The sequence below is a fragment of the Protomyctophum bolini genome, assembly GCF_963924005.1.
Source record: "Protomyctophum bolini genome assembly, chromosome: 21".
NCBI classification, from domain to species: domain Eukaryota; kingdom Metazoa; phylum Chordata; class Actinopteri; order Myctophiformes; family Myctophidae; genus Protomyctophum; species Protomyctophum bolini.
The window spans coordinates 9,254,827-9,270,102 of NC_137882.1; the positions used below are offsets into that span (position 1 = coordinate 9,254,827).

Consider the following 15,276-nt stretch of genomic DNA (forward strand, 5'->3'; position numbering starts at 1 on the left):
GAGGTCTGGAGCCTTGTTTTAAGGGCCTTTGAGGTGCTGTGGTACCAGGAGGTGGATGCATAGTCAAAGAAACCTTGTACAAGGGCTCCTGTTAAGGTCTTCAAGGTGTTTTTGTCGACCAGTGAGGAGATCCTGTAGAGGAATCTTGTTCTTTGATTGACTTTTTTGATTACGTTGGTGGCCATCTTATCACCGGAAAGATTGGCCTCCAGGATGGAACCTAGGTAGGTAATTTGATCCTTCCGTGTGATAATATCATCACCAACTCTAACCAAGAAGCCATCTGCCTTTTTGAGATTACTATTTGATCCGAAGAGAATGGATTCAGTTTTTCCCAGGTGTAAGGATAGTTTGTTATCAGCGAGCCAGGTGCAGATTCTACCGAGTTCAGAGCTGAGGGTCTTTTCAACCTGCAGTTTGTTCCTGTCCGAGACCAGCAGTGCTGAGTCGTCTGCGAACAGGAACAAGTTGCAGTCACAAGCTGAAGTCATGTCGTTTACATATATTAGGAACAGTAAAGGCCCTAGTATGCTTCCTTGTGGGACGCCACAGCTCACTGGGAGGGGGGGGGACAGTGTTCCGTTCACTTCCACCATCTGTTCTCTCCCCTCCAGGTAGGATTGCATCCAGCTCACTGATGTGCTATCAAAACCAATAGCTTTAAGCTTGTTAACCAGTATGGAGTGGTTCACGGTGTCAAAAGCCTTTTGGAGGTCCAGCATGACCATGCCGCAGTATTTTCCAGCATCCACCTCGTGTTTGATGTGGTCGCTCAAATAGAGAAGGCATGTGTCAGTGGAGTGGGATGTTCTGAAACCAGATTGGAACTCGTACAACAATTTATTAGTGGCAAGATACTTTTCAACCTGTTCATAGACTATTTTTTCCATCACTTTCGAGATGGAGCTTAGAATAGAAATAGGGCGGTAGTTGCCGGGTTCTAATTTGCTCCCTTTTTTGTACAGGGGGGTTACTTTGGCCAGTTTAAAATCTCTGGGGACCTGTCCTTGTTTGATGGAGAGGTTAACTATGTGGGTGATGACTGGAGCTATGGAAATGGCTGAGTCTCTGAGAAATTTGGAGGGAATATTGTCATGGCCAGTGGCCTTGTGGGGTTGGAGGGCACTCAGTTTCTTAAGTACCTCCTCAGTTGTTACCATTGTCATTTTAAAATCGTCTTTACAAACACCTAGGTTTTTGTAGAAGCCTTTGATGTGCTCTACACCAAAACGCCCAGAGTGGGAGGGCAGTTTGTTAACCAGCATTGTTGCAATGTTTGTAAAGAAGATGTTCAAGTGATTGGCTACATCAACCTTGTCAGTGATGAGGGTGTTATTTGATTTGATGTTTATGTTAGTAAACCTGGTTTTAAGTTTCTGACCACAGCCTAGTTGGTTGTTTAGTAGCTTCCAGAGCTCCCGAGGATTGTTTTTGATTTCCTCGGCTTTAGCATTGATAAAGTTACTTTTGGCTGATTTGGTCATGGCAATTACACCGTTTCTTAGCTTGTTACATTGGGTTTTAAGGATGCACAGTTTGGTTTGGAGATCACTGTCGAAGCGCTTAGCTAGCTTGGACTTGCATTTAAGAAGTTCAGAGCATTTGTTGTCTCTGGCTTTCATTGCAGTCAGTATGTCCGCATCACTTCCTTATCCGCATGTCATAACATAACAGTGATTTCGACAATGTTGACGTTGTGCGCTTGATGCCATGTGTGTGGCTGCATATTCGAAACAGCACTGTCACTTTACGAGCAGGCCTAATTGGGCTGTTTTCAACGTGCTTTGTGGCAGCAAATTGTGATGTAATTTTTCCTTTGTTGCATTGGTGTGTGGCTGTCAGGGTTCGCGGGGGGTAGCTACTAGCTAGATGCAGAGATTGCAGACTGGGGCCAGATGAGGACTCAGCTCAATGAGCTCATGCTGATAGGCAGAGATAAAAAGGGTACCTGCTCTTTAGCGGCTACTGACTACTACTGGCTCTGTTTACACAGCGATTAATTGATTGGATTTTTAATTAGCTGAGCATTTGCTCTTAGGACTGACAGTAGCCTATAATGTGACAGCAATTGTGTTTTGCTTGTATTTTGAAGTTACAAAAGGCTCTGCATTTTGTGTTAAAGCTTTGTTTGGTGAATGTCATTTTATTTTGACCAATCTGTATGGTAGAGTATTTTACTACAATACAACTATGGTTGTATTTGGTCTCCCTGCTCTTCTATTGACACATTTCTATCCTGTGACCTGGTATGACTACAAAATGTATCTCCTGAGCAAGCAATCAGCTCAGTGTTAAAAATCACACCCATTTGAAGTGAGTGGTGAAACTCCGCGTGGGGGTCGCCGGGGACGGGGGGACGCACAGGAACGCACCCAGGGTGCCGGGCCGGCCCAGTTCTGGCGAGCCTTAGTTACATGTACGTTGTACATGCACAAATTTGGGCATTTACAACTTCCTGGTCTCAACTGCGCATGTTTATTTCCTTCCATGGAGCACCATGGAGCAACATGGCGTCGCCCGTATGGTCTTCGCGTCTCCTTGTGCGAGATTTGGCTCCCATGAAAGTGTCATGGCGCAGCACAGTCACGTGACCATGTCACTTCCTTCTCTAATCTTCCTTGTCTTTAGACAGGAAGTAAAGATGGGGCAGAGGGAGGACCAGGAAACAGGAGCTGGGTGGAAACCACAAAAACAGGAAGCAGGGGAGAGGCCTGGATAAGATGGCCTGGGATTTGTCTTTCAATCTGTAATGTTCCAGAGGACTTAGTATACAGAGCATCCAGTTAGACCTGCCAAGTGTTTTAGAAGAGAAGATTGTGTGCACATCTCAATGCCTATATTTATTATTTAGGCCAGGTGCTGGATGTCAGGCATCAAGGAAAACATCAAGGAAGAGAAAGAACATCCGCACACTAGTTTCTAGAGCTCCGAGACTTACTTTATTTAGAGGCAACAAATTGCAATGTCTTCATCAGGCAAATATGTCAGGCAAAAATGTGTATGCTATCATGGATGACAATTGTCACCTTTCTAGCCACCTAGCCAAAAACGAAACCTACGGTAAAGTAGCCTACAAATACCTCGAAATTGTACTTAAGTACAGTACTTAAGTAAGTAGTTACTTTACACGACTGATACCTACATTTTACCTATACTCCCCATTAATTTCTAATAGAGACACCCAATTTCCAGATTATTTCGTGCCATTTCTTTCTTGACCATAATGCGTGAATCTGTGTTTGAGAGTCCAGCTGGGCGAGTAACAAGCAAGTGTAGGATTAGTTGACAGACCGTAGCTTCTTTTCCTAATACTTTAATCTCTGTGTAGCTTGTCAGGGTCTGTCTTCTAGCGCTGTGACCTATGGCTGTGACACATATGTCACACGGTTGGTCATATTGAGATTTATATACTTAACCAAAACTTTCCAACTGATCAAGTGACATTATGTTTTTCAAGTATAACAATCAGATGCAGTAGAAATCTGTTATGTTGGTGAATTGTCGGCGAGCGACAATAATTGTCTATACAACAAAGTATAAATTATGCTTATAAACTCGCTGTACGTGTGCAGCTACTGTACATCAGTGTTTCACAAACATTGGGTCACAGACACATTTTCATGGGTCGCAAGTAAATCTCCCATTGTTCCCTAAAATTTCAAAATAAATTCAGAAATCAAAAAGAATTTCCAAATATTTTCCGAAAGTCTTTTATACAGAAATTCCATACATTTAAAAATAGATGCATTTTGTAGATTGGCAATTTTCTTTTGGGTCTCAAACTAAAAGGTTAGGGAACTACTACTATACATAAAGATATGTTTTTGTACATTTGACCATGTTTTAAATGTGTTCCCTGTTCCCTGTGTGTCCCTCCAGAGTCCAGATCATGTCTGTGTGTGTAGTTGCGTGAGTGTGTGTGTGTGTGTGTGTGTGTGTGTGTGTGTGTGTGTGTGTGTGTGTGTGTGTGTGTGTGTGTGTGAGGCCTCACCATGCCGTTGGTAAAGAGGAACATCGAGCCGAAGCACCTCTGCCGAGGGGAGCTTCCAGAAGGCATCGACAGTGAACTGGAATGTGTGATGAACAACACTCTCTCTGCCATCATACGGCAGCTCAGCAGCTTGAGTAAGACACACACACACACACACACACACACACACACACACACACACACACACACACACACACACACACACACACACACACACACACACACACACACACACACACACACACACACACACACACACACACACACACTTCCAGCTACAGAACTGTCATCATGTAGTAAACTGACCACCAGAACACTGAAAATAGCCATTGTTCTGACATGGTCCACACTATTATAAACCACACACTTGTGGACATAAGAAATAACACCCATCAAAACTATGATATGATGGCATCGGCAGATGCCATGTTTTTAAACTGCTTCTACAGTAGTGAATGGTGCAAACGAGTTGATACTTCAACACCTCCCCTGCCCTGTGTGAGTCCGGACAGGACAGCATCCCCTGACCCGGGCCTTTCATAATGAGGACTTCCTGACCTGTACTGTGTGTAGCCTCTTTGTAAGAGAATAAGATCACATGTTTTCATCATTAATCCCAAAGCAATGATTGATTTGAGTGTTGTCATGGCTACGGGGCCCGGAGGTCACTAGGCTAGCGGTTGACTTGCACTTGTAGGCCTACATTCGAATGCAAAGGGCTGAAACGTAATCCCTTCAGATTGCCCCCTGAGAATGAACACATCTCGACAGCTGATGAGTGCATGAGTGTGTGTGTGTGTGCGTGCGTGCGTGTGTGTGTGCGCGTGCGTGATTGTGTGTCAGTGTTGCCAGAGTTTGCAAGAGAAATAGGCAACCATTTCTATGAAAACAAGCCCAAAAGAATGCGACTATAGGTCACAACGGCCACGAGCACTTCAAACCTTTAGGTCGACTGTTTGAAAATGGATGATCTACAAGCTCACAGCACGTTGCAAAGCAACATGGTGTAAGCTTGTAGATCTGCCATTTTCATAACAATCTTGTGGGGAATCTGTTATGGGTTCCCTCCCACAAATTATAATTTCAGATGGAAGTCCGTGGACAAATACACATTAATTTGGTGGTCCTTGACATGAAACTGTTGGTTTAAACTGGTTTAAACCAACAGTTTAAATCAGTTTTGGGGGAGGCAAGCCCAAATACGTAACTACACTTTAGAAACAAGCCCTAAAAAACAGCAACCCCCAATATTTACACGCCCAAAGTGTCTTATAATAAACCGACCAGGCAAGCAACACTGGTGTGTCACGTGTGTGTGTGTGTGTGTGTGTGTGTGTGTGTGTGTGTGTGTGTGTGTGTGTGTGTGTGTGTGTGTGTGTGTGCGTGTGCGTGCATGCGTGCGTGTGTGGGTGGTTGGATAGCTGGGTGTGCGTGGGCAGTATGTGTATACATGTACAACGGTATTAAATTGATTGTCATAGTGTAAGTCCATTAGCCAAAGTGATTGCAGCCCTGGGGGCCTCCCGTCCTCTTTCACTCCTCTGACCCATAACCGTCTACAGCGCAGTCCATGTTGTCACTTAACCACTCCGTTGTACCCAGTCTGTCTGTCTGTCTGTCTGTCTGTCTGTCTGTCTGTCTGTCTGTCTGTCTGTCTGTCTGTCTGTCTGTCCGTCCCCCTCTCTACTTCTTTCTGTATAATGTGTATGTCTCTGCCTTTCTCTCTCATTGTGCTGAGTTCCTGTGTTGGGAGTGGGCCTTTCAGCAGCAGCTGTGTGGGTTAAATATAAATGAGTGGTCACAGAGGCCGGCCCTGCAGGGCCAGACCTATAGGGAAGCTGCTTATGTTCATGTACTGTATGTTTGTGCGTGTTTGTGTGTGTGTGTGTCTGTGTGTCTGTATGTGCACGCGCGAGTGTGTATGTGTATGTGTGTGTGTGTGGAGAAGGACGTGGAGCTTCAAAAGCCCCAAGGGAGGTCAGAGTTGATGGGGCTCAGTGCACTGGACCGGTGGACCCGTGCTTCTTCCTTCCTCTAAATATTTTTCCTGCAGTCATCCTGTCAGCAAGAAGGACAGAAATAGCCCTTAGTGTGTCTTTGTGGAGGTTCACCTTCAATCCACACACCGTGCTTTATTATGAAATCATATTTTTAGAAGAGCTTAAACATCAGTACTGTCACTTTGAAATATTTTGATCGCAGGAACATTTTCTTCCAAGACTATTCAAGCAGACCAGCCTGGCCTGTGGTCTTTTGAAGCTATAACAAACAAGATAGAGTGCTATATCATTGTTATTGACGTGGCTGTGCTGCAGCATAAGCACGACACAAAGCAGTTTTTCTTTCTTTTCAGTGCCACCTGTGTTCACATTCATACGGTTTTGTCAGACTGCTGCTGCAGTAATAACAAAAACTCAAAGAAAATGTATTTTGTGAGTGCGGACTGTTCCATAAGAACACATTCATACAACAAGGTACAATGAAATAAAATACAAACTAAATAGGGTGAATTCCTGCAACTGGTTCGAACCAGCTAGTTCAGTACTGTCCTGCCGTTGACCACTGTATATAGTGCCTTCCTCTGAAAGAGAGCAGTGATTCACAAATGGGACAAAATCACTAATTTGCTCAGACACTGTGGTGCTTATATGATACAAGCGATCAGCTCTAATCAGCTCACATTCACACGGCAATCATAATGATCAGTCGCAGTTGCTGGATGGAGTCCTATGCATTTATATACACACAGTGCTCCACACAGCCTGCATAGATTCCAAGAATGCTTGCCTTGTGTCACATTACCAGTCTATCGATTTCCCATCCGCATCCCTGGTGATGCTCATGGCCTCAAATGTTGGTTACAGTGTCCTTGTATTGACCTGTGCCGCTCTCTCTCTCTTTCTCTCTCTGCCGTTTTACTCAACCTCCGCCCTAACCCCTCCTCTTCCTGCAGGTAAGCATGCAGAGGACATATTTGGAGAGCTATTCAATGAGGCCAACACCTTCTACCTGCGTGCCAACTCCCTCCAGGACCGCATCGACCGGTTGGCTGTCAAGGTCACACAGCTGGATTCCACCGTGGAGGAAGGTGGGTCAAAGTGTGGGGGTCATGGGGCCACAGCAGAAATCATAGCCAAATGACTACAGTTGACGACGCCTCATAATATGGAATGTGCAGAATGTAGATATCTTATATATCACGTACACCTGCCCTTTTTGCTGCCAACCATTTTTGCCCTTGAACATTGTAGCCTCCAGAGGCCAGCCGTCTCTTATTTCATTGCAACACAACACAGCATCCTACAGTCCAGGGTTTCATGGGCATAATTCAATAATCATTTTGACTTGATAATTTTCTCCGTCTATTCTTATATATCGGTCTGTCTCTCTGTGTACATATTTATATCCATCTGTTGTTCTCTTCCTCTTTGTCCCTCAGTTTCACTGCAGGACATAAATATGAAGAAGGCCTTTAAGAGTTCCCTCATGCAAGACCAGCAGGTGGTGTCGGTGGGCAGCATACCAAACCCTGTCAAAGAGATGTACAACATCAGCGACAAGCCTCCTCCTCTCAACAATCTCTCATGTTACAGGTCTGAATCTTATGCATTCCTCCTCAAATTCAGCGTCGATATGTGTATTAAGTTACTTATAATGAAAAAACATTTTACAGGCGGGGTTTCTGTAGAGCTTGAATGCTGAATTGGAGGGAGTTTCAGTTTCAATTTCAATTGCAGACTCGTGGTGATTCTGACCTCTGCTAAGGATGTTTAAATAGACTCGTGGTGATTCTGACCTCTGCTAAGGATGTTTAAATAGACTCGTGGTGATTCTGACCTCTGCTAAGGATGTTTAAATAGACTCGTGGTGATTCTGACCTCTGCTAAGGATGTTTAAATAGACTCGTGGTGATTCTGACCTCTGCTAAGGATGTTTAAATAGACTCGTGGTGATTCTGACCTCTGCTAAGGATGTTTAAATAGACTCGTGGTGATTCTGACCTCTGCTAAGGATGTTTAAATAGACTCGTGGTGATTCTGACCTCTGCTAAGGATGTTTAAATAGACTCGTGGTGATTCTGACCTCTGCTAAGGATGTTTAAATAGACTCGTGGTGATTCTGACCTCTGCACGACTGCACGTGCACCTGCAGCCCATCAAGTATAATTTATACTCCGTCCCGCGATGGTGTCACGCACGCAGACCTCTTTAACAGTCACGTCCGCGACGTGATGTGAGCTTGTATATCAGCTGATCTCTGTGCGCAATACTGTTGCGCAATGAAGTATAATGTCTCCTCACTAGCTAACACACAAGAGGAGGTTGAATGAACTGAATCCAGCGCTCCCCAAAACAACAGGTTTGGAGATCTGTTGGGAATTGATTACATGAAGCAGTCACCCGTGCGCCCAGTCCCAATGTTTGTAAACAAATAATTGGTCTATAGAGTGAAAGATTCGAAAGAAATAAAATATTGATGGCGTTTTAATTTTTTATTTTTTAGTTATAGAGGGCAAGTATAGTGTTTTAAGGCTAATCTTATTAGCCAGGGATTCTTTTAACAAAGGGATGCACACGCAGATCCGACACACCAAAGGTCCAACATGCGGAAACAACGGTCGAACATGCGCTGCTCCCGTGCTTGCAGTTATGGTTAGGTTAGGGTTTGAGGTAGGTTTTCGGTCTAATGACAGTCGGACCAATAGTATGTCTGAACTGAAGCCTGTACCCTTAACAAAAACATGCCAAATGATAGACTTGATTCTTACACTACTCCTCACCCTCTTTGTTTCAATATTGCTGTTTCTCTCCTTCACCTTTCTTGCATAACTCGGCGCCTTCTGACTGATTGACTTCTAACTTGGCTTGTGTCATGCATCAAATTTCATTATTCATGAGTAGGCTGTGCCTTTTTATAAATAACCACTTTATTGTCAAATGTAATATTATATTATTAGTAATGTGGTAACGGGTACCGTACTGGGTACTGACTTCCCATCTTGCATGGTTCCCAACTTGCGTGGGCCCTGAGTAGAGTGCACTGGTCTGGTGTTTTATCGGTCGCTCTATGTCCTTTCCTCCGCCTCCACAACTCTTGCAACATTCATGGTTTCACATGTTTATCCCCTAGCCTACGCTGCTTATTCCGCTCAGATACACTGACAATGACAAGAACTGCAACTCTCTGCATGAAAATGATTAATACATAGCCACTATTATAGCATCTTGTATGTAGATTGACCAGTCATACGCAGACATGGTTGCCCACCCCTGATGTAGAGTTTCAACCATGTCGACCGAAACACATTGGTTTGGTATCTCAGCAGTGGCATTAGCCTTTCTGTGACATTTATGTGTTGTTTCCGCAGGGACGACGGCAAAGAAGGGCTAAAGTTCTACACTGACCCCTCATACTTCTTTGAGCTGTGGAAAGAAAATATGCTACAGGACACAGAAGACAAGAGAAAAGAGAAGAGGAAAAATAAGGTATGATTCTGGAATTTTAATTGCCAGTGCCTAGTATCTTTCTACCCGTGTTAGTGCAGCATTATCCTCACTGGCCTGACATAGAATGACAGAATTAGTTAACACTCCGATTGCCCGGGGTTATTTAATCCATTAAATCATAGCACCCAAGCGATTTATAGCAACGGAGCACTTTTACAGACGGACCGGAAGTTATAGGCGCTCCTAGGCTGTGGAGCGATGCGATCGGTTTTCATATCAATAAACGTTGTAATTTGGATAAAACTTCGTCCTGGGCGCTAGGTGTTACTAATAGAAAGGACAGTGAACTTCGTCCTGGGCGATTGGGGTGTTAATGGCGAGTAACATTACCTGGGAAGTGGTCAGAATCCTCCACCAAAAACCACCTATACTTACTGTTGCCCTCCCCAGGAGCAGAAGCGCTGCGTGGACGGTACGCTGCAGAGGGAGGTGAAGAAGGTGCGCAAGGCGAGGAACCGCAGGCAGGAATGGAACATGATGGCTCTGGATAAGGAGCTGAGGCCAGACCACCGGCACACCATACACCGAGACCGCGGGGCGTCCTCTGAAGGCTCAATGTCCCCGGAGAACAGGTCAGTTAACCCATTCTGACCGGGCACCCATTTTGGTGTTAGCATCATGTTATGCTTTACCTATTGAAAAACAGCAGATCTACAAGCTCATATCGCGCCACCGAGTGGCGCGATACGAGCTTGTAGGTCTGCTATTTTTGAAAAATTCGAAGAACGACTGACATTTTTAGAATCTGATCTCAGGTCAGAATGGGTTCATCAGACCAGTGTGTGTCCAGTGGAAACCTCGTATGAATCTGATCTCAGGTCAGAATGGGTTAAATGGACACACGAAAGCATCTGTACACGGCAGGCTACACAGTGATCTCTGAGAGTGTGTCTCCCTGTCTCGTTTAGGGGTCACGGCCTTGACCACTATCCCTACCCCAGTGCCATGAACCATGCGGGCCACGCCCACACCTACTCCGGCCCGCCCCCCAGCGTGCTGGCCGCACAGATGGCGGCGGGACACGGAATTCACGGAGGGGACTACAGGGGCGGCGCCATGGCTTATGAGGGTGGGACATTGGGTCGCCGACGTCACCAGCAAGTCCCGCCGCCTCCCCCGACCACTGAAACCATGAATGGTGGCACCGTTCCTCTGCCACCTGTGGACTACGGGTAAATATGTCTAGTCGCATACACACACACACACACTGCAGACATACACACACTCACTCGCACATACCACATACACAAGCCTAAACACAGATACATAAGCACTCGCCCAAATTCAAACAAGGACATTGAACACATAACAGAGGTGTCATTTGTATATTTTAGTGAGCACTGCCAGAATTATAGGTTGTTTGATGTAAGTTTTGTTCGTCTGTCCTCAATGACTTTCCTTCTGAAAATGGAGTAAATGCTGCCACCTAGAGTTGGTCAGTATAGGCTGCACTGTCTAACAAGGCTAAAGGCTCTTGTTAATTAGACAAAGCTTCTCAACTCACGTTGTCTGTCTGTCTTGCAGTGTGGACGGCTATGCCAACGCTGGGCCCCCTGCCCCGCCCCCTGCCCCTCTCATCCCTTCGGCCCAAACGGCCTTTGCCTCTCCTCCCGGAGGCCCCGTTCCTGTTCCGGGGCAAATGGGCTACGCCCCGCCTCCGCCACCTGCATCTGGAGCCATGATGGCACCGCCGGCTCCTCCCGGACCGCCACCTCCTCCCCTACCAGCCGGTGCCTCCCACTCCACCACTCCCAAGATGTCTGCTGCACCTATGAGCGAGCCCCAGGAGGTCATCGATGCCCGTAGCGACCTTCTGGCTGCTATACGCATGGGTAAGACTCCGTAAAATGTTGGGAGATATGACATAAGAGCAAAATGGCCGGCATTTGACTATGGTCCAAGGCGGAAATAGCAAGAAATGCCATCTCCAGTTTACTTACCGTATCTGTGTGCAGTGGGCGGATTCCTTTTTAGGAGACGGGAAGCAGGTTACTTGGAGTCTATTCAAATCAGGAGAAAATTTACTTTATTATCGACCCTTTCTCTGGCCCAGCAACACAATCTCGCATCAGTAACCATAGGACTTGCCGTCTGACACTGGCGCCAACTTTAATAGGAGACCATTTGTAGGATTTGTGTACCACTGCATGCCGCCTCTAGTGGCTCCAATCGGGCTGGTGTATCTTCCTAAATTAACAATCTTTGATATGGTCCATGGTGGATTATGAAACATTTTCTCTTATCTCAGAAGGCGGGGCTCATTTAGCAACACCCCCTCCCCCCAAAATTAAAAAACCGCTGAATACCAGAGTCCAGTCAGTCCACTAAGCCAAAACTACAATGGGTTAACAAGATGGCTGTCCACGTTGTCTTCCAGGCATCCAGTTGAAGAAGGTGCAGGAGCAGCAGGAGCAGCAGGCTAGGAAGGAGCCAGTGGGGAACGACGTGGCCACCATCCTGTCTCGACGAATCGCCGTCGAATACTCTGACTCTGAGGACGACTCAGAACTGGAGGAGAATGACTGGTCCGATTAACACATGCCTGGCGCTCGCACACACACACACACACACACACACACACACACACACTCAATGTTCATTTAACACTGTAAGGCAGGGGTCTTAAACATTTTTCAGGCCAAGGACCCCTTAGCTGAGGAAAAGAAACCAGGGACGTGTTTTAAATGAGTTGAAGGTTAGTTGGTGGTTAAAATGGAGGTTGAATGGGCTTATATACAGTAGTAGGGAGCGTGACTGATCTCAGATCTGTAGAATATAATGTATCTTTGAATCAAGCATTCTAAAAACTCGGATGCACACAATAGGCCTAAGTACTTAGATAGTTAGAATTACCCCAGAAGTGTTTTAAAGTGAAATACCATTTTAATCCATTAAAACTGGGACAGCATCTGTGTAATTGTATACTTTGGCTATTCAAAAATAGCAGATATACAAGCTCATAGGGTAGCACGAAGTGAGCTTTTAGATCTGCTTGTAGATCTGCATTGATCATATCTTTTTTTTTTAAAGCGAACAAATTAATTCAAATCTTTACTTCTGGTGGTCCCTGGAACAAAATATTTTGAGTTGAGCCAAGTAAAGTACATATAATTTTGGGTGGTCCTTGACATGAAAAAGGTTTGAGAACCACTGATGTACTGTTACTGTAGCAACATCATAAAACTAGGTCCTAATTAATGGGTTATGTGGCTATGGGTTGGGTTGCCTCTTTATGGCTCATAGATTTGTTTGCCAGCACTACCATCAGTGTTTTTGTGATTGTTTGTTTACAAATTAATCTGTTGGATTAATTTTTAATGTGTATTAACATTTTTGAAGAATACAAAAGATGAAGAAAAACTTGCAACATTTTTACACTCCCAGTGTTAAATGACCACTGTACACGCACACAGACAGACAGACAGACAGACAGACAGACAGACAGACAGACACTTTACAAACAAGAAAAACTAAATAGTTTCACACACAATCAGCCAGTTGATCACATTCACAATCTCACTTGAATGAATGCCTACTGTTCCACACATCCACAGGTTCACATATAAATATATCTGTTGGAAACACACACCACACACACACACACACACACACACACACACACACACACACACACACACACACACACACACACACACACACACACACACACACACACACACACACACACTATGATATAAGCTTAATGGTCCAAAACTGGATAACTCGGGGTGTATTCAAGATGCAATTAAACAAATTAAATTAAAAAAAGTCTTAGGTATATATCTTGTTAGGATATTACACTGTGATGCTGACTACTTTCTGAATCACTTAACGTTCAGTTCAACGCTATAAGCATTGTGAATACACCCCAGTGGATGTGTCTTGCTACTTGACTTACAGTATTCTAGAATAACACTATAGACACCCTGTGGTGCCCCAGAGGTGCTTTTCACACACATAGTGAAGGCTTGAAGGCTGTTAAAACACTACTAGAACCTTCCCCTCTTGGGCTGACTGATGTACTCGTCTTTAATTGTTTGTGTTTTTTATGTTTTTACCTTACTGAAAATCTTGTCTTGTGTATAGATCACGAGACAAAGCTTGTAATCTGTAGACTTACAGCAAGTGGAAGTGAAGGACAGATCAATCAGCCGTGTTGTAGCTGCGGTCGGTGATATAAGGAGTTTGGGGGTGCGGGGGGGTGAATGGTGAGAGAGGTTGATTGGCGATGCCATGGTGCAGGAGTGAATTATGAACCATGAAAGAAAAGGTTGCAAGTGCGATGAAAGACTGTTATCGATCAGAGATATGAAAATTGACTGCGCTAGCCTGTATGTGTGACTGCTTCGTGGTGTCTAAGGGGTGAATCTGTATAGCATGGGAATTGGGGTGGGGTGGGGGGCGACTGTGGGTTCATGTGTATATTCTAGTGTGAGCTCTGTTACCTGTGACCAGGACAACAATAAAAACATGATGAATGAAGGATCTCCGGCAAGCTGCTGTCTCTTTGCCCTTCCATTGTCATCAGCGATGACACAGACATACAGTACCGACTCTTAAGATGCCAGTTTCCATGGTAACATTACAGCTAAGAAGGTGGTTGTCAGGGAAACAGGGGAGCACATAAAAAGGGCGGCACAGAGCTCGTCTGTGGATGAACAAATCAATATAGGCAGGCGTTTCTGGTTTTATGCACAGCACATTGTTTTTAATACAAAATTAACAAGATCTCTCAATTGAGTGAGCTAACCAAACCAATAAAAAGTACAACTAACACCTTGGAAAAATATACACCACGTTCACAATGTCTTACAATATCTGTTAGTTTAGTGCATGTTGATTATCATCTATACGGTTTCATTTTGCAGATACTTAACTTGTTGTGCCATTTGTTGTCCCAAAAAAAATAAAGTGCATTTCACATTGAAGAACTACGCATACGTCTACACAAGATGCCGTTACCGTTACTGTAGCGTCCCGGGCTCCCACCCTCCCCCACACATAGGGGTGAGATCCGGAACTAGACGAACCAGATCCAACATTGAGGAACCGGAATCAGTTACATCACATTTGGAACCGTTTCTGGAACTGGTTTTTTACACTGTCAGAGCTGGTATGTGGACTTCACATCTGCTATACAATTACAATACTGGTGGATCTCAAACTTTTTTCATTTCAAGGACCACCATAACTCAGAGTGTAGAGAACAAATGTGTACAGTGTACACTCTCAGAGTTACAGGCCTGTAAGCGTGCATTTGGAAACCCCTAGGAGGCGTGAAAGAGAACCGTTAAGGAATGGGACCATTAAGAGGGAATCGTTATAAAGGAACTGGAATCGTAAAAATCCTAAAGGATCCCAACTCTACACACACTCTCAGCCCCTTGAGGGTTCGATATTTAGCTCTAGATTGGTTACCGTCATGGCCCACGTGTCCCAAAACACATTCTGTTGGCCTGTACACAAGAGCCATGATACTTTTCTGTACTGTTACGTTGCACAATCATTACACAATCAATGTCTCCCTACAGAGAAGTACCACTGTTTTTTGTTACTCTTGGACACAGAGCCCTTGTTTTCACCTGCCTAGCCATAATAATCCCATCTCAAATCGTTACAAATTCCAGGCTGACATTACTGTAGGCTACATGAGGACAACGACCAATTAGAAGAGGCCTTGTGCCATTGGTCATTCAAACAAGCTTCACTCCCTTGTGTAGCTAAAATCGACTCAATCACACTTTTTTTTACAAAGTTCTGCATACTGATGGGAGGGAA

General features: G+C 44.7%; 1 protein-coding gene across 2 annotated transcripts in view; it reads left to right on the plus strand.

Moving 5' to 3' along the window:
• Positions 1-13,855, plus strand: part of wasf3b (WASP family member 3b) — a 17,327-nt gene extending 3,472 nt beyond the window's left edge. The window contains exons 2-9 of one of the 2 annotated variants that reach the window (XM_080794136.1): positions 3,880-4,125; positions 6,945-7,079; positions 7,431-7,584; positions 9,360-9,477; positions 9,889-10,070; positions 10,407-10,670; positions 11,023-11,330; positions 11,876-13,855. In XM_080794136.1, coding sequence (XP_080650262.1) covers positions 3,993-4,125; positions 6,945-7,079; positions 7,431-7,584; positions 9,360-9,477; positions 9,889-10,070; positions 10,407-10,670; positions 11,023-11,330; positions 11,876-12,033 — 1,452 coding nt within the window. In that variant the 5' untranslated portion in view covers positions 3,880-3,992 and the 3' untranslated portion in view covers positions 12,034-13,855. The remainder of the gene's footprint in view (positions 1-3,879; positions 4,126-6,944; positions 7,080-7,430; positions 7,585-9,359; positions 9,478-9,888; positions 10,071-10,406; positions 10,671-11,022; positions 11,331-11,875) is intronic. The other variant, XM_080794137.1, reaches the window with a different exon arrangement.
• Positions 13,856-15,276: the final 1,421 nt, after the last annotated feature.